Here is a 23,788-nt window from a genome sequence, read left to right as displayed (position 1 = left end):
ACAGGCAGAGTTAAGGCTCGTACACATGTCAGATTTTTTTAAACGACCAGTCGTTTGGACGTCCGGTCGTTCAGTCGCCCTGACGGCAAATCGGGCGTGTGTACAGTCCGTCGTTCAGCTGATAAGACTTGTCTTGCACGATCCGCCTGGCAGGCTGCGGCTCATAGCCCTGCCTCACACGGAAGCGCTCCCCGGAGATAGCAGGGGGGATTTGGGGGGGGGGGGGGGGGTAAAGGACCCTCGTTATGCCACGGGATAGCGGCGTTTTAGCAGGGGCAAACATGCCCCTGCTGAATATAAGCTTAAAAGCAATTTTTATTATGGCTTCAGACTCTCTTTAAAAAGGAAATAAATATGGCAGCCTCCATATCCCTTTTACTCCAGCTGTCCTTTAAAGAAAAACTCCAACCTAGAATTGAACTTTATCCCAATCAGTAGCTGATACCCCCTTTTACATGAGAAATATAATGATTTTCACAAACAGACCATCAGGGGGCGCTGTATGACTGATTTTGTGCTGAAACCCCTCCCACAAGAAGCTCTGAGTACCGCGGTACTCTGGGCAAACTGCCACAATGTAACAATGTTCACAGACAGGAATTAGCTGTTTACAGCTGTCTCTAACAGCCAAAACCGCTAGGAGCAGCTACATAACCTGCCCACAGTAACAATGTCACCATGTAATATATGTCAGAATGTGAATCTGGGAGAGGAAAGATTTTACAATGAGCAAACACTGACTAAATCATTTATACATAATTATGGTAAAAAATGAAGCACTTTTTTACTACATTATTTTCACTGGAGTTCCTCTAAGACAAACAGCAAGGCTAGTGCTGACATTTACCACAGAGCTGTCGTTTTCTGTAGCATACTAGATAAGCAGGTCTCTTTTGAACCCCCCCCCCCGCCATGCAATTTCCAAGCTCTGTCTCTATCAGCACATTAGCCCAGTTGGAGCTCCTCATAGAGCAACACCAAGTGCTGTGTCTGTGTAATATTTGGGGATCTCTCACTGACTGGATATGTAATAAAAAGCTGTGGTCAGATAGAGGCTGCACAACCAATACACTATGGAAAACAACATCTCTGGCAGGTAAGACATGCAGGGCAGTGCTGAATTTGGTAGTACTAGCCCTGCTGTCTGTCTTTAAAGGGGCACTACAGTGAAATTTAGGCTACTGGGATTATCCTAGTAGCAGGATTCTAATAGGAAGAGCAAGACATATTTGGTAGTGTCAGTCTCCATATCCCTCTCACTTCCTGTTCCCCCTTACTAGTGACGGGTGTACTTTATATATGACCTCCCATTCTCCCTGTAGTACTGATGCTGAAATGCAGAAATGGAGACTTGGAAGACAGAAATGCTTGTAGCTACAGGAAGCTATTGGGAGTGATCTAATGTGTCCATATCCACCTGTAGCTAAAGCACTGAAAGGATGACATTTTTTTTTTTTGTACATTATTTGGACAACTTACAAAAAAATGAAAGAATTCTTTAAGTGAAAATGATATAAACATGCTTGTAAAATGTGAAAACCATGTAGGGGATACTCTGAGTGCCAAACACTAAGTGCTACAGCAGAGGGCGCTGTCTGCCACCATCTCTATATAATCGGGATTAAAAGAAACGTTCCCACAAATTACAAGCATCTAGAAAGCTAAAGAGACACCACTGAAACAGACCCGAGCAACATAGAGATGGTTCAATATACCTAAGCGAGTAAATTCATTTAACTGATCCCCGTGGTTAAATCCCATTATCTGGAAGCCGACGCAGTACAGGCAGTTGTCGTCTGTGTGCTCCCGCAGTCCGGTGTCTTCCATGTTTTCCAGGAACTGAGAGGCGTCCGACCGACTGGAGTTCATGATCTCAGTGATGCTGAACTGCGGCCGCAGTGCCTGGTACGGGCTCCTTACGCCACTTCCAGAATTGCCTGACATGGAGAAAGTAAGGAATCAGTGTGAACTGTCTTTTTACGCCATCAGATAGCAATAACGCGTGTTTTAACAGTAGAGCCCGAATCCAATCAATTGCATGGTGCTGACTGCGATACAGCAGTAAAAAGAATGCCAAACTGCTAGAAGAGCCCAGGCAGGATGCCAAAACATCCCAGCCCTGGTTGCAAATTCATCTACTGCTGTATGTGTCCAGACATGGAGGTATTCACTGTAAAACAGGACTGCAGCTTCAGAAGATGTGTGAAATCAATGGCCAAATTATGTATTTAATGTGAACCTTAAAAAAAACAAAAAAACGTAGAAACTCACTTAAAGTGAACCTCCAGACTAAAAATCTACTCCGGAGAAATGAAAAAGCTTGGCGTTTCCTTAACAGTTTCACAGCTTTAGAACTTTGTTTCTCTTAACCAAGCCTCATTTTTAGCTGCACAGAAGCTAAGCTCCGCCCCATCAAGGAAATCTGCCCGGGCATTTTTCCCCTGGTGCTGTGCAAAGCATGATGGTATTTCTGATTAGGTTGTACCCGTTGCCTAGCGTGCGCAGCTGGGAGGGGTGATCAGGACACAGGACAGTTGGAACTGTATCTCATGCTCCCTGTCACCTTCTTTCAACCAAAAAATTGGCTGCCCCCATGAAATCACAAACATTTGCCTGTTCTTTTAAAACAGTGTGGGTAAGAGATTATATTACCTATTTTAATTAACATAACTAATGTAACTTAATGACAGTATGTTTGTTTAGGCTGAAGTTCCCCTTTAAATGTTCGTACATACGTCTGACTCTTACAAACTACCGTCGTAAGACCCGCCCGCGGGGCGGTCGTTCTGACGACAGTTTGCCGGTGTGTACAGTCTGTTGTCAGGCCGATAAGGCTGGTTTTGGCTGATCCGCCGAGCAGTCAAAACCTGCATTATCAGCCTGACGACAGATTGTACACACCGGCAAACTCGTCAGAACCACCGCCCCGCAGGCGGGTCTGATGACCGGTAGTTTGTAAAAGTCAGACGTGTGTATGTAGCTTAGGAAGAGGGGATGCTCTGGATCCCATAGAGACTTCCTGATTTTCTCTCCATCCTGTATTATTTGATCAGCAGGTCAGTATTTCTTTGGCCCTCATTGGGCAGCCTTCTGAAGTACTCCTGTCCCTTAGTACTTCCGATACGAGTGGATCTGTACTGTGCACATGCAAGTCCTGTCTCTCGGATGCGGCTGGAAGCACTCTGGAACGCTTGTGGAGCCTTCCGAGGAGCCCCAAAGGCATTGCATTTTGAATGGGGGAAAGCAAAGGAATGAGGAGATGGAGAGAAGACTGGGAAGGGTTTATAGGATCCAGAGCCTTCTTACTAGTTAGGTGAGTATCAAAGTCTTTTTTTAATGTCACTTCAGGTTTGCTTTAAAGAGAAACCGTGACCAAGGGACTATCCCACTCAGTAGCTGATACCCCCTTTTACATGAGAAATCTATTCCTTTTCACAAATGGATCAACAGGGGACTCTGTATGGCTGATATTGTGCTGAAAACCCTCCCATAGGAAACTGTGAGGACAGAAACTCATTGCATTGTGGGAAATAACAGCTGTTTACAGCTAGGTGCAGCTGCCAAAAAAGCAAGCAGCATCTCCTTCCAGTGACATCACCTGCCTGCAGTAATAATGTCACCATGTGCTAAATGTCAGAATGTAAATCAGGGAAAGGCCTCTTGCACACTGCAAGCGATTCAGATTCAGATTCCGCTTTTTAATCAGTTTTTACATCCGATTCAGATTCCAATTTGCAGTGTGCAGGGAGCAAACTGAAAATCGGAATCTGAATCTGATGTAAAAACTGATTAAAAAGCGGAATCTGAATCGGAATCAGTTGCAGTGTGCAAGAGGCCAAAGAAAGATTTAACTATGAGAAAGCACTGACTAAATCATGTATACATAATTGTAAAAATTAAGCACTTTTTTTAATTACATTATTCTCACCGGAGTTGCTCTTTAAGCCTGCCCTACCATTTCTGCTCTACAAAAGTTATACCTGGTCTAAGCAGACTGCCATTTCTGACCTTAAAGTGGACCTGAACTCTTGCAGAGGGCAGAAGGGAAAAATAAAAAAATGCACCCTGTATGTATTCATAGAGTTTAGCCTGTCTAATCCCCCTCCCCCCACCCGTGACTAAACTGTTAACAAGGATGTTAGCCCTATGTCTGCTTCCATAAAAGCAGGAAGTAGACGCACTACAGATTTATTGCAGGATTTGTATCAGCTGTAACAAAGACATGTTTTTCTTTAAATGTTACCGTTACCACGGCAGGGCGAAAGTTATACTTGGGCACAGTTACGCAGAGGACAGGGAGTAAAGTGAGGTTACATTTGTGGGTTTGGGTAATGGCTCTTACATGCCCCTTCAAAGCCCCTGTCCAGCTTTTATTAGACATAACCTCTTTTATCTGCACTCTAGTCATTTAGGTGTAGTAGAAGTGTTTGAAAATGCCTCTAAATACCTTTCTTTTCTTGGAGATCTCTGTAGTCATGTGATCACCACTTCCTTGCATAACAATGACGGGCGGGGCTCTCTTTGGCAGACTAAAAGACTCTGTCATGCAAACCCATCCCCCACCCAAACCATTTTAATTAGTTACACTACACTCAGGACTGCAATGGAGCTGTGTGCTTGGACAAACTATTATAGTGAGAGCTGATCTCTCCCACACCAGAGTGAAGATTGACTGCAAGTAAAGCTCACCTCCAACTTCAGGTGCAAATATTTTAGCAGCGCGCTCGTCCGTTGGAGGCAACGTCTTCTGAAAATATGGCGTTTCTTTGATCTGGAAAAGATGCACAGAGTCAAAACATGCATTCTACCTCACTACCTAAACATCTCATGATAACTGGACTAAAGCAAAAAGCTAATTAACCTTCCATTGCTCCTCTGCCTGAGCTGAAAAAGTCTGAGGAATCTGAGGATTGCTGTACTGACTCTATAGCACTGTTGCAGCACCGTTCCTGGGTCTAGCTATTCTCTTCGGAACTACACGGCAATATTCAGAGCTACTGAGTAGTTCCAAGGATGAGCACATCTGTACTGCACATGCACGAGTTCAGCATACCCAGTACGGATGTGTTCATCCTTGGAACTGCTCACGCCCCGAGGAGTTCTGACAATCCAAGAATCTCTCTGGGCGGTGCTACACCCCCAGGTATTTAAATTTATCCACTATCTGAAGTCTAGACAAAGGGGGAAATGAGCCTGAGGTCAAAGTCCTCCAAGGAGAAAATGACAGACAGTTTAAAGTGATCCCAAGCTGAAGGATCAAAATCAGATACCAACCTTAAGTAAGCCTCAGGATCCTATAGAGGCCTCCACCGCTAATCTGAAGCCCCCTCTCACTGCTGAGCGCGGCACCAAGCGTGGCTGCGCAGTAGTCACCTGAGCCCGGCTTACCGCAAGGGTGAGCTAGGTCGGCTATTTCACGGCCACGCTGGAGGAAGAAGAGCTGCCTTGTCGCTAACATTTTGGGAGGCCGCACTCAGCAACAGGGGAGATCAGAGCAGGGAGAGAAGCCTCAGATCCTGAAGTTTCCCTCTCTTTAGGTACGTATCTAATTTTTTTATCTTTAACTTTTTAGATACAGTACTTTTTTAAGGGGTTCTTTAAGGAGAGTCTGAAGCATAAAAAATAGCTCTTTTTACCTTGCTGTCCTCTTCAGCAATAATTCCAGAGCTGAAACGCCGCATTTTGGGGCTCCTTTCAGGTAGAGGCAGAGCTTTGGGCAGTAGCTCTGCCTCTACTCGCGTCAACTCCGCCTCCTCCCGCCCCTCTCAGTCTTCTTTCACTAAGAGAGGCGGGGAGAGATGGAGATCCGCAAAGATTAAAGTGAACCTCCAGACTAAAAATCTACTCAGTAGCACTGAAAAGTCTTGGTGTTTCTTTAACAGTTTCACAGCACCAGAACTTTGTTTTTCTTACCCAATCCTCATTATTAGCTGCGCAGAAGCTAAGCTCCGCCCCATCAAAGAAAACTGCCTGGGCATTTTTCCCCTGATGCTGTGCAAAGCATGATGGAATTTCTGATGTTGTTCTCGTGTAGTGATCAGGACACAGGACAGTTGGAACTGTTTCTCATGCTCCCTGTTACCTCCTTTCAACCAAAAAGATGGCTGCCCCCATGAAATTACAAACATTTGCCTGTTCTTTTAAAACAGGTAAGATATTAATATTACCTATCTATTTTAATTAACATAACTAATGTAACTTAATGACAGTATGTTTGTTTAGGCTGAAGTTCCTCTTTAACTCCAGTATAGGTAGAGCAATCGCGCTAAGCTCTGCCTCCCCCGGGCAGCAAAATCCACAACGTGGAAAGTCGTGGATGCCCCGGGATTTTGGGAGCTTATAACCTTGTTGTGCTGCGGAGATGCGGCGTTTCAGCTTTGGCATTAATGCTGAAGAGGACTTCAATGTAAAAAGAGCATTTTTTTTTACGCTTCAGACTCTTTAAAACTGCATTCTAAACAGCAGACATGACAGTCTAATGTAAAATCTGCTTCAAATCATTATCAAAATAAACACAAATAATGACCCTTTGACCTTTTCAGCAGGATAAGATGAATCGAACTTTCTGTTTGCCTCATTTGCATAGACAACAGAAACAGTTTCTTAAAACGTGCTGTACAGGAAAACAGAAAGGGACTTCAGACAAATTCTTAGTAGGACTAGTATTATACGTACCCATGTTTATCTCATGTTACATATCAGTTTGGGTACCCTTTAATATTCACCTGATGAGTGGCAACTCTAGCAGGTACCAGTGAAATCTGCAGATGCCACAGTGTGGGCAGGCAGAGACGGCAACCTCAAGGACAATGCTGTAAACTGAAAGTGCTGCAAACTTTGCCCAATGCACAAGTTCTACATAGCTAAAGTAACAATGCTCATAGAAGTCTGGAAACACTGGGTTAATGTAATGCAATGAAAAGCATACGTACCTGAAAAATCTCATTTATGTCCATGGGCAAAGCTAACCCAATGTAATCATCTGAGCTGCCGTAGGTTGCGTTGGACACCATGGAACGAACTGAAGAGGAGCGTTGGAGAGTGTTTTGGTTTATTGGACTTAACAAGTCTTCTTTATCCAATGAGGCATAGCTTAATGCTTTCATGAACCTAGAAGGATCATGGATAAGATCGTTATAATCGGCTGCATGTATATTTTAAAATAATCTACCAATAATAAAATTGCTAAAAAAAAAACTTGTTATAGGGCTTGTTTTATTCCCCAAAAGAACTGCAAAATAAAGAGGCGATACAGACATTAGCTCTGTGTCATCCAATCCAACTATTTTAGGTCATCAATCTGGTCTGACTTTCATACAAGCTTTCTCAGGACTCTTAGACCAATCAGGGAAGATGTGCTCAGGGCATAGTGGGGTGGCCCGGGTAAAGCCGCCAAGATGGTAGGGAGAGCTGGGCAAGGGCGCCAAGAAGGTAGGGAGAGCTGGGCAAGGGTGCCAAGAAGGTAGGGAGAGCTGGGCAAGGGTGCCAAGAAGGTAGGGAGACCTGGGCAAGGGCGCCAAGAAGGTAGGGAGACCTGGGCAAGGGCGCCAAAGAAGGTAGGGAGACCTGGGCAAGGTGCCAAGAAGGTAGGGAGACCTGGGCAAGGGCGCCATGAAGGTAGGGAGACCTGGGCAAGGGCGCCAAGAAGGTAGGGAGACCTGGGCAAGGGCGCCAAGAAGGTAGGGAGACCTGGGCAAGGGCGCCAAGAAGGTAGGGAGACCTGGGCAAGGGCGCCAAGAAGGTAGGGAGACCTGGGCAAGGGCGCCAAGAAGGTAGGGAGACCTGGGCAAGGTGCCAAGAAGGTAGGGAGACCTGGGCAAGGTGCCAAGAAGGTAGGGAGACCTGGGCAAGGATGCCAAGAAGGTAGGGAGACCTGAGCAAGGTGCCAAGAAAGTAGGGAGACCTGGGCAAGGGTGCCAAGAAGGTAGGGAGAGCTGGGCAAGGGCGCCAAGAAGGTATGGAGACCTGGGCAAGGGTGCCAAGAAGGTAGGGAGAGCTGGGCAAGGGCGCCAAGAAGGTATGGAGACCTGGGCAAGGGTGCCAAGAAAGTAGGGAGACCTGGGCAAGAACGCCTAGAAGGTAAGGAGACCTGAGCAAGGAGGCAAGAAGATAGGGAGACCTCGGCAGGGGCGCCAAGAAAGTAGGGAGACCTGGGAAAGGTGGCAAGAAGGTAGGGAGACCTGGGCAAGGGCAGGGCAGCAAGGTAGGGAACAATGAGGGTCACAAAGCTGAATTAGACCACAAAAAACAACGCAAGTTTTAACAGATTTAATAAAATCTGTTCAACTAGATCCTTTTTGTACCTGAGACGTCTCTAATGGGGGTAGTTATACTTACCTTGGACTTCCTCCAGCCCCATGAGGTGCCTGGGCTTCCTCGCTGTTACCTCTGCTGAGTTTTAACCCCACCCCCTGGTTAATTTTTCAACCCGGCTGGAAAAAACATCTGGGGAGAACAATGCACAGCATTTTACAACTTAATGACTTGTCAGTGAGAGTTACACTACTTTCAACCTGCAGAGAATCTGTCACTTATAGATTCTTAAAGGACACCTGAAGTGAAAGGAATATGGAGGCTGGCAATTTTTTTCCTTTCAAACAATGCAAGTTTCCTGGCTGTCCTGCTGATCCTGAAACAAAGTCAGTGCAACTCATTCCTCTTTATATGGATCTGAATAAAAATAGCAGAACAGATCATTTCCTGATCTGTACATAAATAGGTTAGTCTGTCTTCTGTTGTTGTATACTAAACATGGTCTGCTTGTAGCAAAAAAAATGCAGCCACGCATATTGAAATGCTGCTTTTCTTATAAGGCCATTAGAAAATTAACCTTAAATTTGTGATAGTGGTCCTTTAACTGGCACGAGTTGTAGCATATCTAGATTGTGAGGATACGCTATTATGTAGCACTCCAGCTGCCACAAGGGAGCGCAATACATGCCATTCTACCCCATTGATGGTCACGTATCTCCTGTCAGAAAAAAATAAGATTTATCTGCTGCAGGAATGCAAGGGGGGTGGGGGGTGGTCTGTTGCTGGCCACTCCAGAAACCACTCCAATAGCATATTTAGGTCCTGGTTCAATTGACTTTTAATATTACTTATCTACTTTTTAGTACTAATGTATTGTGTATACAAGATTAAAAACAACAATAGAAAAAAAAAACTCTAGTAAGAAAACTCATGAGAGAATGAATCAATTAACTGAACCAGGTACCTACTGTGAACAGGACCCTGCATCAAGCATCTCAAGGGTCCATATCAAATTGTAACGTAGCAGCTACCGGTAGTAGACAGCAGTTTAACAGAAGGGGCCTCAAAATGCTCCTGGAAGCAGGAAACTCTTCCAGGCAAGCTTAGCTTTTCTCAAAGCCGATATAAATTTTCCTAAATGTGGAGAATTTATTTACCTGCTTGATGTTAGCCTGGAGTCTAAGCTTCCGGTCTTCATGGTTATGGTATCAGTGAAGAGGACATCCTTAGCCGGAGAAGCCAAAGCTTCTGAATGAGACAGTGAGGGATGCATTCGTTGCTGCTGTAGCCGTTTCAGTGTTGCATACCCGAATGCATCTCGAGAACTTGTATAGCAAAAGTGATAATCCGCCAGACTTTTTATGGTGCCCATGGAAGGTGCCTTGAGGGACTGCGCTCTCCGAGGAAGCGTATGGGAAGACCCTGGGGGGACCAAGGACACAGAGTTGGACTTGGAAAGGGGCAAGTGATTGGGGTGCAGCATAGCTGGGAAATTCTGTTTGACAGTTTTGGTGCTTATGACCGTACTCAAACTTCCGCAGTCCGTATCTAAGTTTGTAGTGTCTATTCCCACTGTCTCTCTGGAAGGGCTGGAGCTCATTGAGCTGATTCCGCTAGTCGTGGTGTCCGTATTAAAACTCAAGCTACGACTCTTGAAGTGCGTAGTCGTGGTGCCATCACCTATGAGTCTCTCCCGGCTATGGTTCTCATGGCCGAGGCTTTTTGGAAGTTTGAGATCGTTTTCGGTAATACTGGGTGTGCTGCCGTTGTCATCTATGTGTTTATTGACAGAAGGCTCTAAACGAAGTGGAAGAGTGTTTATCTTGGGGACTCTGAAGACAGAGGGCAAGCTGTCCATGGAGTTGTATTCTGAATTTGTGCAAGGTTCCGTGAGCGTCCTGTTCCGCCTCAAGAACGGCTCCTTGCTGTCAATCAGTTTATTCGTTTTGGGTTCGCTGCTGCTGCTGGTGCGAAACTTCTTAGTTGGCAGAGTCAGTGAATTTAGGAAGCGATGTTTCAGCTTGGTGTTCGTTAGACGGGTGAACGGACTGCGATCCTTGTCTTTTAATGGCTTCTCATAGAACGTCTGCTCTGAATCTTCTGAGTAAGAGAATGGACTCGTCAAAGAACTTCCATAACGGTCATCCTCATTAATGAACATACCTGTTAAGGAGGAGGGAAAAGAATTCTAGATAAAGCAGATAAATTGCAACAAGTGATATGTAAAACTGTACAGCCATTTTCTGAGAATGATTCAGGCTTGGTTCTCACTGCAACGTGAAAGGGATATTTTTTTGACCGTTATGCCGGAGAGTGGAAAACTGACGGCTGAACGGATCCTACGTTATTAATAGGCTCCATTCACACTTATTTTGCAACAGATCTGTAACCGCAAAGCAAAATCCAACATGCATGATTTTTCTAGACGACTGATGTGTTTCCCACAGAAGCCTACATGGAAACGCATCTGTTACAGACTTCAACCGCTCCACAAAGCATAATCAGAGCGGACACTGCACTGTCAGCTCCAGTTAGCCATTGGCGATTTGGCTTAGTGTGAACCAAGTCTTAAGATAGCCATACACTGGTCGATTTGCCATCAGATTCGACCAACAGATAGATCCCTCTCTGATCGAATCTGATCAGAGAGGGATCGTATGGCTGCCTTTACTGCAAACAGATTGTGAATTGATTTCAGCCCGAAACCGTTCACAATCTGTGGTGGTGGTGCTGCCGCCGCTCTCCCCACCATACATTACCTGCTCCGCCGGCACGACTCCCCAGGTCTCCGCTGTCTTCTTCTCCGCTCTGGTCTGGTCTCCGGGTCCAGCAGGCTTCACTTCTTCCAGTCTGGGGGAAGTTTAAACAGTAGAGCGCCCTCTACTGTTTAAACTTTCTGCCGGGACAGGAAGAAGTGTAGCTTGCTGGATCCGGAGCCCAGCGCAGAGACGGAGCAGCGGTGACCGGGGGGATACGCGCCGGCCGGATCAGGTAATGTATTGCAGCTGTATTGCGTCGGTCGTCGGGCACTCGAATGCCGCTAGCGACACGCTCCCTACCCGCGGGCGATCGACGGTAATTTCCCGCACGGATCGATCGACGGGATCGATCTATTTCGGGATGAAATAGATCGAAATTTAGAGTTAACGTTAACGATTTGACAGCAGATTCGATCCCAGTGATCGAATCTGATGTCAATCGGCAGGGAATCAGCCTAGTGTATGGCCAGCTTTATGCTGGGAATACACCAAACAATTTTCTGTTAGAATGCATAATTAGATTATTTTCTGTAGAGAATGGTCATTATCTCTGGTGCATTGTCTTCTGTTTATCTCCTGCTGAGTAGAACAATGCCTACTTGCTCGGCAGATAGATGGTAAAATAGATACATTTCCAACATATTATTATTATTATTATTATTTAGTATTTATATAGCGCCGACATATTACGCAGCGCTGTACAGTGTGTATATATATATATATATATATATATATATATCTTGTCACTAACTGTCCCTCAAAGGAGCTCACAATCTAATCCCTACCATTGCCATATGTCTATATCATGTAGTGTAAGTACTGTAGTCTAGGGCCAATTTTAGGGGGAGCCAATTAACTTATCCGTATGTTTTTGGAATGTGAGAGGAAACCGGAGTGCCCGGAGGAAACCCACACAGACACGGAGAGAACATACAAACTCTTTGCAGATAGTGCCCTGGCTGGGATTCGAACCAGGGACCCAGCGCTGCAAGGCGAGAGAGCTAACCACTACGCCACCGTGCTGCCCTGTTGAACTTTATCTATCTGGCAGGTAAATCTAACAGAAAATTCTATGGTGTATTCCCAGCATTACAGTCTCTGCCTCCTCACTGTACAAGGCAAATAGAGTATATTCGAGATAAAACAGAGCTTGATCTAAAAAACTGAATGTGCCTGATTTCAAGCACACGAATATGGAATCACAGCCTATTGAAATCAATAGGCTGCTTCCAAATTTGTGTGTGTGTAAAAATTCTGAAGCCCTCCTTCAGAATTCTGGACAACGCGTCAGAATCCCTATAGCCATGCATGGCAAGGCCACAGGGATTCGGATGCATAATGGACGTGCACAAGTGCCAGCGTCCGTCTCTCGGGAGAAGGTCGGCACTAGTGGAAACCCGCCCTTAGCGTACTTCGTATTCTCTAAAAGTTAAATGGACCAATTACAGGCACAGCAGATAACAGAAATTGTTAAAGCGGACCTGAACTCAGAACTTCCTCTCTGCTCTAAAAGATAAGCAACAGCATAACAACCTTTAAAGAAAAACATTACTTTGTTACAGCTGATCCAAATCCTGACAGAAATCTGTCTACATAAATTTATATGTGCAAACCCAATATTTAGACTTCTTGTATACTGTAAAGAAAAAGACGAGTTGACAATTCAAAACCCAATGATACACAAATTCTCTGGGGGAAAAAAAAATGGTGTAGTTGGTAAAATGTTCACCCCACCAACACCCAGAGGAGAGGCGATGTCTTCTCACACACATTCCATAGCACAAGCAGTGCAGAAGGACAATGACGTAGTGCTTACTGGGCAGTGCAGATTCGCTCTCGCTGTTGTGCCGTGAGCTGGTGGATTCGGAGTTCAGGCTGAGAGTGCTGGGTACAGAAGACAACTCATTACAGAGCTGCTCAATGTCATCCGGGACCACCGGCCAGAGCTGCCGCCTGCTGTGTCTCACCGCATCCCAGTTATGCTGCTTTAAGATGTCACATCCTTGCTTTGTCTTGGAGAGGAGGCCGAGGACATAAGCGCAGGTCCTGGGGACAGTAATGAAAGTTTGGTTTTTAAAAGTCTTAAAAATTAAAACAAAGGAAATTCACATTGCTGCCAATGCCCATTGTCGACTCATTACTTTAGAGAGAGACTGAAGTCTCCCAAAATACCTGTTTTTCTTGTAAAATCCTCTAATATAATTGCCCTAACTGAAACACTGCATCCCCGCGGCTGCACACTAACTAAATCCCCCCAAACTCCCCGAGGCACACTGCTGGGAGCGCTTCCGTGAAGAGGCAGAGCTTTGAGCTGTAGCTCTGCCTCTACACGCGGCCATCTGCATGGATCAGTGCCTCTCCCAGTCCCTCTCAGTCTTCTTTCACTGAGAGGGGCGAGGCAGAGGCGGAGATACGTGCGGATTGACACGCATGGAGGCAGAGCTACAGCCGAAAGCTCTGCCTCCCCGGGCAGCAAAATCCACAATTAAGAAAGTCGTGGATTTTTGCCCGACAGTTTGGGGTGATTTAATTACAGTTCAGTCACAGGGATGCAGCGTTTCAGTTAGGGCAAAGATATATAATTTTACAAGAAAACACTGAATTTTGAGAGACTTCAGTCTCTCTTTCAGTGACAGTACCTTGACTGCTCATGTTAAGACTACAGTTTGCTTCACTTGCGAATTTTAGCTCAACCATAAATGAAAAATCTGCTCATCAGAAACTGCTGATCACAGATGTAACAGCTGAGCCACAAGGGCCACTCATCTGCCACAGCTGTGCCAAAGGGGCAACACTGTACAGGTATGGATTATAACGTGTCAGAATAACACACACAAAAAGGAACGCTTACCCCCTTATTGAAAGCACTTCACAGTGCTGGGCCAGTGCTAGGATATCCGGGATCACATTTTCCTCCTGGAGTAAATTAAGCCCCCAGTTGGATGATCCAATGTTGCCCTAGGAAAAAGAAAGAACAAAAGACTCAACATGTGGCAGACTGTGACATTACAGGAAACAGGAGGAATCTACAATTCAAGTCATTTCATTATATTAAAGGACAAGTAAAGTGAGAGGGATATGGAGGCTGCCTATTTATTCCCTGAATAACACCAGAAACAAGCATGCAGCTAATCTTGTCAGATCTGACAATACTGTCAAACACCTGATCTGCTGCATGCCTGTTCAGGGTCTATGGCTAAAAGTATTCGAGGCAGATGATTAAAAGGAAATCAAATGTGGGTGCCTCCATATCCCTATCACTTAAGTTGTCCTTTAAAGTAGGGGGGCTCTCAGCACTGGAACGATGAGGAGGAGGGAGATGGGGGAGGCCTCTGTATTATCCAGAGGCTTCCCTCTACTTTAGTAAGTACCCATTTGGAGCACTTTTTTTTAATATAGGTACAGTTCACTTAAATGGATGTATGTTACATGTAAATGATGCTGCAATTACAGGTTTTAAACAGCAGATGGCAGATAGCAATTCTTTTGATTTAATTTTGGTTGCTCAAAATCTGATAGGATGTGTTGTAAAAATCATAATCGAAAAACGCAAAAAATATAAAGTTTTATTGGCTTGTTTGTTTTTTTTTAATATATTTTCAAGCTTTGGAAGAACCATAAGTGTATGATGATAGATTTTTCAAATTATTCCAACAAGCAGGGGAAAAAAAATGTATCAGATTTCTCTGGTCAAAAAAACAACAAATAAATCCACAATAAATTGAATTGCATATGGCCAACTTTATTAGTGCAAATTTTATGCAGCTTGGAACTGAGCCAATCAAAATCCAAAGGAAGCTTCATACATTTGCATTCCCATAATAATAAACAGGAAATATTGCCATCAGTAATTATGGCCCAGTTTCATTCGTATTAAAGCATGACAGGCTCTCTTTAATGAAGCTTTTGTCTTACCAGTGACCAGAGAGCAGCTTTGAGGTGTTTGATCCCTTCCCATGTGTCCAACGATGGAGATCGTACAGTGTAGCTCAGATCCGGCACAACGTTCTACAGGAAATGGACACAAGTATCAATATTAACTGCATTTTGGTACTCACACTTCCTATATACAGTATTTGATGTCATGTTGGCGGCACAGAGCAGTGTGAACCAATCTGCACAAAATGCAATAAAAATAAATGTATCTGAAATTGTTTTGCAGGAAGGGAAAGCCGAGCACAAGCGTCTGCGTGCTGCTGCCCCGCCCATACCTGTGACTGTGCAGCCACGCTCGTACACGGACGGGAGGCCCCGCCCCCATACCTGCAACAGCAAAGCCACGCTCGTACACGGACGGGAGGCAGCCATGAGAACATATATAAGCTTCTGAGGGTCTCATCGATTGTTCCCATAAACGGGTCAATAAGGGCACATTTAGATTGATTTACTATAATAACATGCCTTATCACAGTTAACAGGCCTTATTAGAGTTACCTTTGCACGCATTCCCGCTGCTGCAGGAAGCTATTGTGGACATTAAAGCGATCATTAAGCAAAAAAAAAAAAAATGAGTTTTACTCACCTGGGGCTTCCAATAGCCTCCTGCAGCAGTCCGGTGCCCTCGACGTGTCCCTCCGATCTTCCTGGCCCCGCTGGCGACCACTTCCGGTTTCGCCGCCAGGAGCCGACAGGCTGGGAACACGAGTGATTCTTCGCGTTCCCAGCCACAATAGCTCCCTCTATGCTGCTCCTGACGGCGAAACCGGAAGTGGTCGCCAGCGGGCCAGGAAGATCGGAGGGACACGTCGAGGGCACCGGACAGCTGCAGGAGGCTATTGGAAGCCCCAGGTGAGTAAAACTCTTTTTTTTTTTTGCCTTAATGATCGCTTTAAAGAGACCCTGAAGCCAGAAAAAAAAATCAATGCTTTTAACGTTAACTTTTTTTTTCTATAGCTAGTGCTAAAACGCAGCGTTCCTGCAGCAAAACGAGGGGTTTACATCCCCCAAATCCCCTGTGCTAATGGCGGGGAGCGCTTCCTGATTGAGGCAGAGCTTAGGGCTGTAGCTCTGCCTCTTCGCGCGTCAATCCCCGCCCCTCTCAATCTTTCTTCACTGAAAGGGGCGGGGGAGAGGCGGAGATCTGCAGGCACATTGATGAGAATGGAGGCAGAGCTGCAGCTCAAAGCTCTTCCTCCATGAGCAGCAAAATCCACGACCAAGAAAGAAAGTTGTAGATTTTTGCCCTGTGATTAGGGGGGTATAAGCCCCTCGTTTTGGTGCTGGTATGCAGTGTTTTAGCACTAGCTATAGTGCTTAACATTAGTAAAAGTTAAAAGCATTGATTTTATTTTGCTTCAGTGTTTCTTTAACACATACATTTTTACACCTGCAACGCGTACATTTTTATGCGCTGCAACTGTAACACGTAAAAATGTAGTGTTAATGTCCGCGATAGCTTCGTGCACCAGCAGAAATGCGTGCAAAGGTATGCGTGGCGGCCCGCCGACTCAGAGTCGGCAAAAACGAAACTATCTGGCGGCGGGAGAGCAGAGGAGCAATGAGTGACTGCAAGGGCACAGGATGGCTGCAGGAGGCTAGTAGATGCCCCAGGTAAGTGAAACTCTATTCCCTTTAAAGAGAATCTGTATTGTTAAAATCGCACAAAAGTAAACATACCAGTGCGTTAGGGGACATCTCCTATTACCCTCTGTCACAATTTCACCGCTCCCCGCCGCATTAAAAGTAGTCAAAAACTGTTTTAAAAAGTTTGTTTATAAACAAACAAAATGGCCACCAAAACAGGAAGTAGGTTGATGTACAGTATGTCCACACATAGAAAATACATCCATACACAAGCAGGCTGTATACAGCCTTACTTCTGAATCTCAAGAGATCACTTGTGTGTGTTTACCTTCTGTCCCCAGCTTCTCTCATGCACTGAACATTACAGGCTTCCTGCAGACAGCTCTGCCTATGTCGTTAATTCCTTAGTATGTGACAGACCAGCTCCTTTCACAGCCTCCAGAGGAGGATTTTTATCCAGCTCTCTTCTATCACTGATAAGATAGCAGAGAAGCTGCTAGCTTATGTAAATAAAACACACACTGGAGTGTGCATAGAGGAACAGTTCAACACTGAAGAACTTGGCAGCCTTCCAGACACAGGCCGACAAGTCTGACAGGGGAAAGATTCATTGATTTATTACAGAGATGGTTATAGTAGAAAGAGCTGCAGCAAGCCAGATCACATTAGAATAGGTTTAGGAACTTGTAGGATGGTAGAAAAAACGTAATTTTTGTTACAGAGTCACTTTAAGCCTACATTTAGAATATTCCTGTTGGCAGGCATAAGATTTGCATTTACTCACTACCTACTTCCTGTGAAGTACAAAAGTCTGCTGCCTCTCAGGTGCATTTTCTACTGTGATGTAGAGAAATTGGAAAATGCAGTCAGGCTTCTATTTGTTTTACTAGATTGAAGGTCACATGGGCACTCCTGACTGAATCCAGAGAAGAGAGGAAAAGAGCTGAAGTGCAGTAAGCGCAAGAATCCACTGTAACAGTATTCTATCCACCATTTTCTTTAAAGGACAATAAGTGCGAAACTTATAAAAACAATAAAACGAAAAGATTTACAGTGAACAGAATGTTAGTAAAAGGGAAAGTGAAGGGTTAAGAATAAGTTAAAAAATAAATCACACTGCTCTTTACACATTCAGGCCAGCATGAATGTGAGAGGACCCTACTGACAGGGTTATAGGAGAATGTAGTCCGGGCTGCTAGCTGTCCAACGGCATTTCAGCTAGTGATAGAACTGTCTCATGATCTAAGCCAAGCAGATACACGCAGCTCCCGCTGGTAAACTCCTCTCACATTTACACGGTCACTAATGTGTAAAGAGCAGTGTGATTTATATTTAACAAATTCTTAACCCTTCACTATCCCTTCCTCTAGCATTCTGTTCAGTATAAATCTTTTTTAGTTTTATTCTTTATACATTTTGCAATAGTGGTCCTTTAAGAATGTGTTTATATGCACTTATCATCCTGATTGCTATTGTTCTGTTTGATTTTGGGTCTACTTGTTGTTTAATTCTGAATTTTCCTCCCAGCATACATTGGAGTCAGAAGCTTCCTGTAGGCATAATCATGTGACCACAGCTCGGGGAAAAAGAAAGTAAGGTTGTTCTAGTCTTAAAACAAAAATTTCTAGTCTACATTCTGGTTGTTTTACTTAGTAAAACTTTCTCTGTAATAGAAATGTTGATCTTCTAGTTTATCTCCATACACAACTCTGATGCGTTCTTACCTGAACCTCCAGCAGCTGAGAGCCGGTTTTATGATGGACCAGCTGTCCATATAAATGGACAGGTAAATAGACATAGGGACGCTGCACCCTAGATAAGAGAAGAGAGAAAAACAAAGCATAACGTTATATAAAATGATGACAATAACCCATAACATGAGGGGTTGTTCTCATCTTACATGGTTAAGTTACAATTAGACTATATAATATATTTGAATTTTGCATCCAATATGAATGTGCACTGGGGATCCTGAAAAATGGGAACACAAAGCATACGTATGACTCCTTAAAGGGAAGGTTCAAGCAAAATAAAAAAAATGAGTTTCACTTACCTGGGGCTTCTACCAGCCCCATGCAGCCATCTTGTGCCCTCGTAGTCACTCACTGCTGCTCCAGTCCCCCGCTGGCAGCTTGCCGACCTTGGAGGTCGGCGGGTCGCATTGCGTACATTTTTAAGCATTCCCGCTAGTGCAGGAACATTAACACATACATTTTTACGCGTTACTGGTTCAATGCGTACATTTTTATGCATTAAACCAGTAATGCGTAAAAATGTATGTGTTAATGTTCCTGCACTAGCGGGAATGCGTAAATATGTACGCAATGCGTCCCGCCGACCTCCGAGGTCGGCAAGCTGCCAGTGGGGGACTGGAGCAGCAGTGAGTGACTACGAGGGCACAGGATGGCTGCATGGGGCTAGTAGAAGCCCCAGGTAAGTGAAACTCATTTTTATATTTTGCTTGGACCTTCCCTTTAAAATATACCTATAGTGAAAGGCATACAGTCAAAAGCAGCGCATGGAAAAAATGGCGCACGGTTCGGAATGCGCTTAAAACGCTATTTAGCGTTTTTGACTTTAAAACGTAATTTTCCATTTTAATAAGACTCAGGCTGCCCTGTGGTATTTGCAGTCAAATTTTAAACCAGTAGATGGTGCTGTTCACCATAGTGGTGTCTAATTATTGTTAAAGGGGAACTGAAGTAAGAGGTATACGGAGGCTGCTATATTTATTTCCTTTGAATCAATACCAGTTGCCTGGCAGCCCTGCTGATCCTCTTCCTCTAATACTATTAGCCATAGCCCCTGAACAAGCATGCAGCAGATCAGGCGTTTCAGACTTTAAAGTCAGATCTGACAAGACTAGCTGCATGCTTGTTTCTGGTGTTATTCAGATACTACTGCAGAGAAATAGGCCAGCAGGGCTGCCAGGCAACTGGTATTGATTAACTTATTTTAGTTCCTGGACGTAGAATCTACGTCCAGGAACCATGCGCGCTACCGCGCGCTCCCGGCTTGCTGTTCGTTAGCCAGGCAATCAGTGAATCGGGCTGTGGTGCCCGATCACTGATTCCTCTCCCCCGCTGAAAAGCGACAGCTTCTCTCGGAAGCTGCGCTTTTTCCGGCTGTTGCCTCCCCCATGCGTCTCTCTAAGAGTATGTTACGCTTAGAGTGACGTCATGTAAACAAACTCATGGCCGTCATCTTGTGGCCAAAAAGTAAAACTACAACTAAAAGTAAAAAAAATAAAACTCAAGACACATTTACATTATAAAACTATAATGCAAGGAGAAAAAAGCAATTCCAGGAGCAGCTCATCCAGTGTAAAAAGCAACCTTTAATTATCTTCATTTAAAAATGACAAGGCATAGCAATGGCATAAAAAATTGCATGTGAAAAGAAAACCAGTGGTACTTATCCAGTCACTGCAGCAGCATGGAGGTGCGGAGGTATAGTCGACGGCCGTTTCGCCCCCAAATCAGGGCTTTCTCGAGACCGAACACCCCATGTTGTAACAAGCAGGGTCTTATAGTATGTGTTCCGCCCCCTCACTAAGTTGCCACCTGGGTGCTCCACCCATCAATTTTAACATTGACCAATCCTGTGGACAGTAGTAGTGAAAGTAAATCCCCACTCACCTGTGATGTGGGGGGCGGCCGGTTTGCTAGGCGGTATTGCACGTTCACAAGCGGCCGGCATTGGATGGAGTCGCACAGTGAGTGACGCCACATTAGGTCCCAGAATGAATGACGCGTCCGTCGCGGCCATATTGCCGCTTCACACCGTGCTTCCTATTCATGGAGCGCAACTACTATTGTTTACATCCCAGCCTCCCAAAAATACCCAAATGTTTAATATAAAAAACAAAACAAAACATTACAATAATAAAAAAAAAAACATGTAAATATTTACCTAAGGGTCTAAACTTTTTAAATATCAACGTAAAGATGAAATATTTTTTTTTTTTTTTTTTTTTTTTATTTTAAACTTGTAAATAGTGATAGATGCAAAACGGAAAAAATGCGCCTTTATTTCCAAATAAAATATTGTTGCCATACATTGTGATAGGGACATAATTTTAACGGTGTAATAACCGGGACATATGGGCAAATACAGTACATGAGTTTTAATTATGGAGGCATGTATTATTTGAAAACTATAATGGCTGAAAACTGAGAAATAATGAATTTTTTCTGTTTTTTTCTTATTCTTCCTGTTAAAATGCATTTACAGTAAAGTGGCTCTTAGCAAAATGTACCCCCCAAAGAAAGCCTAATTGGTGGCGGAAAAAGATATAGATCAGTTCATTGTGATAAGTAGTGATAAAGTTATAGGCTAATCAATGGGAGGTGAACATTGCTCAAGTGAAAACGACGGAACGCGAATGGGTTAAAAGGAAATAAATATGGCAGGCTCCGTATACCTCTTACTTCATTTTCCCTTTAAAGTGAACCTAAAGTCACTAAAAAAAACAAGATTAACTCACCTGAGGCTTCCCTCAGCCCCCTGCAGACGATCGGTGCCCTCGCAGCTCCGCTCCGATGTCCCAGGACCCGCCGGCGAGCACTTCCGGTTTCGCCGTCACCGGCCGACAGGCATGGGAACGCGAGTGATTGTTCGCGTTCCCAGCCTGTATATCGCCCCCTATGCTGCTATTGCGACCTCCTGCCCGCAATAGCAGCATAGGGGGCGATATACAGGCTGGGAACGCGAACAATCACTCACGTTCCCATGCCTGTCGGCCGGTGACGGCCAAACCGGAAGTGCTCGCCGGCGGGTCCTGGGACATCGGAGCGGAGCTGCGAGGGCACCGATCGGCTGCAGGGGGCTGAGGGAAGCCCCAGGTGAGTTCATCTCATTTTTTTTTTTTTGACTTAAAGGGAACCAGAGACGAAGCACCCTTGTGTATTTTACCATGTATATCAGTAAGAACATTAGAGAAAACACTTACCATGCTCTTTGTTTCATCCTCACTGATAAAAGTGTCTGTTATCAGCAGTCACAAGAATCTCAGACTAAGCAATTAAATCTGGCTTTGCTAGGAATGATTATTGCTGAGTCATTATAGCACAGCCACAAGGGGGCAGGCTTGGGCTTGAAATAACACCACAGAAGTCAGACTAAAGGTGCCCATACACTCGTCAGATTGGCAGCAGATAGATAAGAAATGCATCTGATGATCTATCTGATGCGTTTTTAGAACATTTTTTTACCAGGATAGAATTCCAATAGATTTCAGTTTGAAATCAATTGAAATTCGATCTGATGGCATTTTTTTGCCATCAGATTTCCATTAAGGCCAATGCAAACTGATAAGCAATCTCATCAGATCGACCTAAATTTTCCACCCTGCAAGTTCGATGGAAATCCATCGAAATTGATCGAAATCGGCCGTCGATCGGTCGATTGGCCAACCGATTTGCAATCGATTGATCGATCGATCGGGATCGATCGGTCGGCCAGAAAATCGGCTGAGTGTATGGGCTGCTTTAGCTATAATCTTTCTGTAGCAAAGCTAGACGGAGCAGCCTGACTTCTCAGTCGGGGATTCTTATCAGAGGTGATAACAGTCAGATTACACAGAGAACAATGAAACAAAGGGCAGATTAGGTGTTTACTGTCATGTTCCCACTGATTTATAAGGTAAAATACAAGAGGGTGCTTCATCTCTGGTTCTCTTTAAGGTTATCTTTAAGATAGGTTTGAAAGAAGGAGCAATAGCCCAGTGGTAAAGCACTGGTTTTTGAAGACATTTTTGCAGGTTCGAATCTGTGAATGTTACTTTTTTTTTTTATTGATAGAGATACTGCTGCTATTTGTGCATTGATAAAAGATTAGTTTAAATATACTTTTTTATGAAGCAAACATTGTGTTTTAATATCCCAGCTGAATAACGTATGCCAGGTTAAAAAGGATACAAGGAATAACTGGCTGCAAACGCATCTTTATTCTGTGTTCCCACTTCCTTTGCATATGTTATGCAGCTGGGATATTAAAAACACAATTGACTTTGTAAAAAGTATTTTGTAAACTAATATTTTATTAATTCTCAGATAGCAGCGCATGTATCAAATTAAAATAATAAAAAAAAGTGCATTGACTAGATTGGAACCTGCACAAAATATTACCCAAGTTCAGTACTTTACCGCTGCGCTATAACAATATTACAATCACAAAACGCTAATCAGTGTTTTACATTGCATTGAACGGCGGCACCATAATGTTCTGGTGGAGCTGTGCGCCATATTTTCCTGCTCCGAGTGAAAATCTACCTTTGGAAGGGGAAGACTCTGGATCCTAAAAGGAGGCTTCCCTTTCCCCCCCAGCAGAGGGGCTCCAGTGCTGGGACACCCAGGAGACCTGCTTTTCAGGTGCCTCGCATAGGCGCACTAGAGGTTCTCCGTTCGGGCGGAAATAGCCAAGTCCAATCGGGTCTGTTCTACCGCGCAGGCGCAAGACGATTTGCACCAGTGCAGTAGAGCGGACCCGATTGGGCTCGGCTATTTCCACTGGAGCCCGAGCAGAGAGCTGATAGTGTACATGTGCAAGGCAGGCTATGTATTAGGCTAATATAGGCTATACTATATTATTGTATCTCTGCGTTCAGGGCTGCCAGTGCTGGACCGGACTAGCGGAGGGACTCAGGGCCGGATTTAGGGCAAGGCCGCCTAGGCCATGGCCTAGGGCACCATCTAGGGCACCACAGGAGCAAGGACACCAAAGCAGCAGGCTAAAATGGTGCAGCATTTGCAAGCAAGCGTGCAAATACTGCAATGCAGGGAGATCAGGCGAACGCCTGACTGCGGTACTCTGCTGCTAGCTGCCTGTGCAGCAGCCACCTTGCTCTCTGTGCATGTTTGCATTGTGGCTGGTGGCTATGGACTTGGGCAGCACTGGAGATGGAAAGAAAGAGGAAGCTTCTGCACTGGAGATGTGTGGAGAAATGAGTGACACTGATGGCTGCTGCGGTGTGAAGGTGAGCTGGCTACCTATACTGAGAGGGGGAGTGGACAAAGGAGGGATTAAAGGAGTTATCTGGCTACCTATACTGGAGGGAAGGGGGGAGGGGTCATCAGTCTACCTATATTAGAGGAAAGGGGGTCATCTCGCTACCTATACTGAAGGGGGGTGCCTGGTGACAGTGGCCTTGGGCGGTGAAGAGTACAAATCCGGCCCTGGGAGGGAGACGGGGAAGCCTCATTAGGATCCAGAGGCTTCCCCCTCCCATGGTAAGTACCCCCTGGGGGCACTTT

The 23,788-nt window shown here is 44.8% G+C and overlaps 1 protein-coding gene across 2 annotated transcripts in view; it reads right to left on the bottom strand.

Moving 5' to 3' along the window:
- RICTOR (RPTOR independent companion of MTOR complex 2) overlaps nt 1–23,788 on the bottom strand; it is a 196,497-nt gene that overhangs the window by 16,773 nt on the left and 155,936 nt on the right. For both annotated transcript variants that reach the window (XM_068250448.1, XM_068250439.1), the window contains exons 27-34: nt 18,260–18,347; nt 14,928–15,020; nt 13,864–13,970; nt 12,829–13,058; nt 9,411–10,416; nt 6,933–7,110; nt 4,690–4,771; nt 1,716–1,937 (exon numbers count right to left, since the gene is read on the bottom strand). In XM_068250448.1, the coding sequence (XP_068106549.1) occupies nt 1,716–1,937; nt 4,690–4,771; nt 6,933–7,110; nt 9,411–10,416; nt 12,829–13,058; nt 13,864–13,970; nt 14,928–15,020; nt 18,260–18,347 (2,006 nt within the window). The remainder of the gene's footprint in view (nt 1–1,715; nt 1,938–4,689; nt 4,772–6,932; nt 7,111–9,410; nt 10,417–12,828; nt 13,059–13,863; nt 13,971–14,927; nt 15,021–18,259; nt 18,348–23,788) is intronic.

Source organism: Hyperolius riggenbachi, chromosome 1 (assembly GCF_040937935.1).
Source record: "Hyperolius riggenbachi isolate aHypRig1 chromosome 1, aHypRig1.pri, whole genome shotgun sequence".
In the NCBI taxonomy this organism is placed as follows: Eukaryota; Metazoa; Chordata; class Amphibia; order Anura; family Hyperoliidae; genus Hyperolius; species Hyperolius riggenbachi.
Note: the sequence above shows the minus strand (reverse complement) of the source record. Positions and strands in the feature narration are given on the sequence as shown.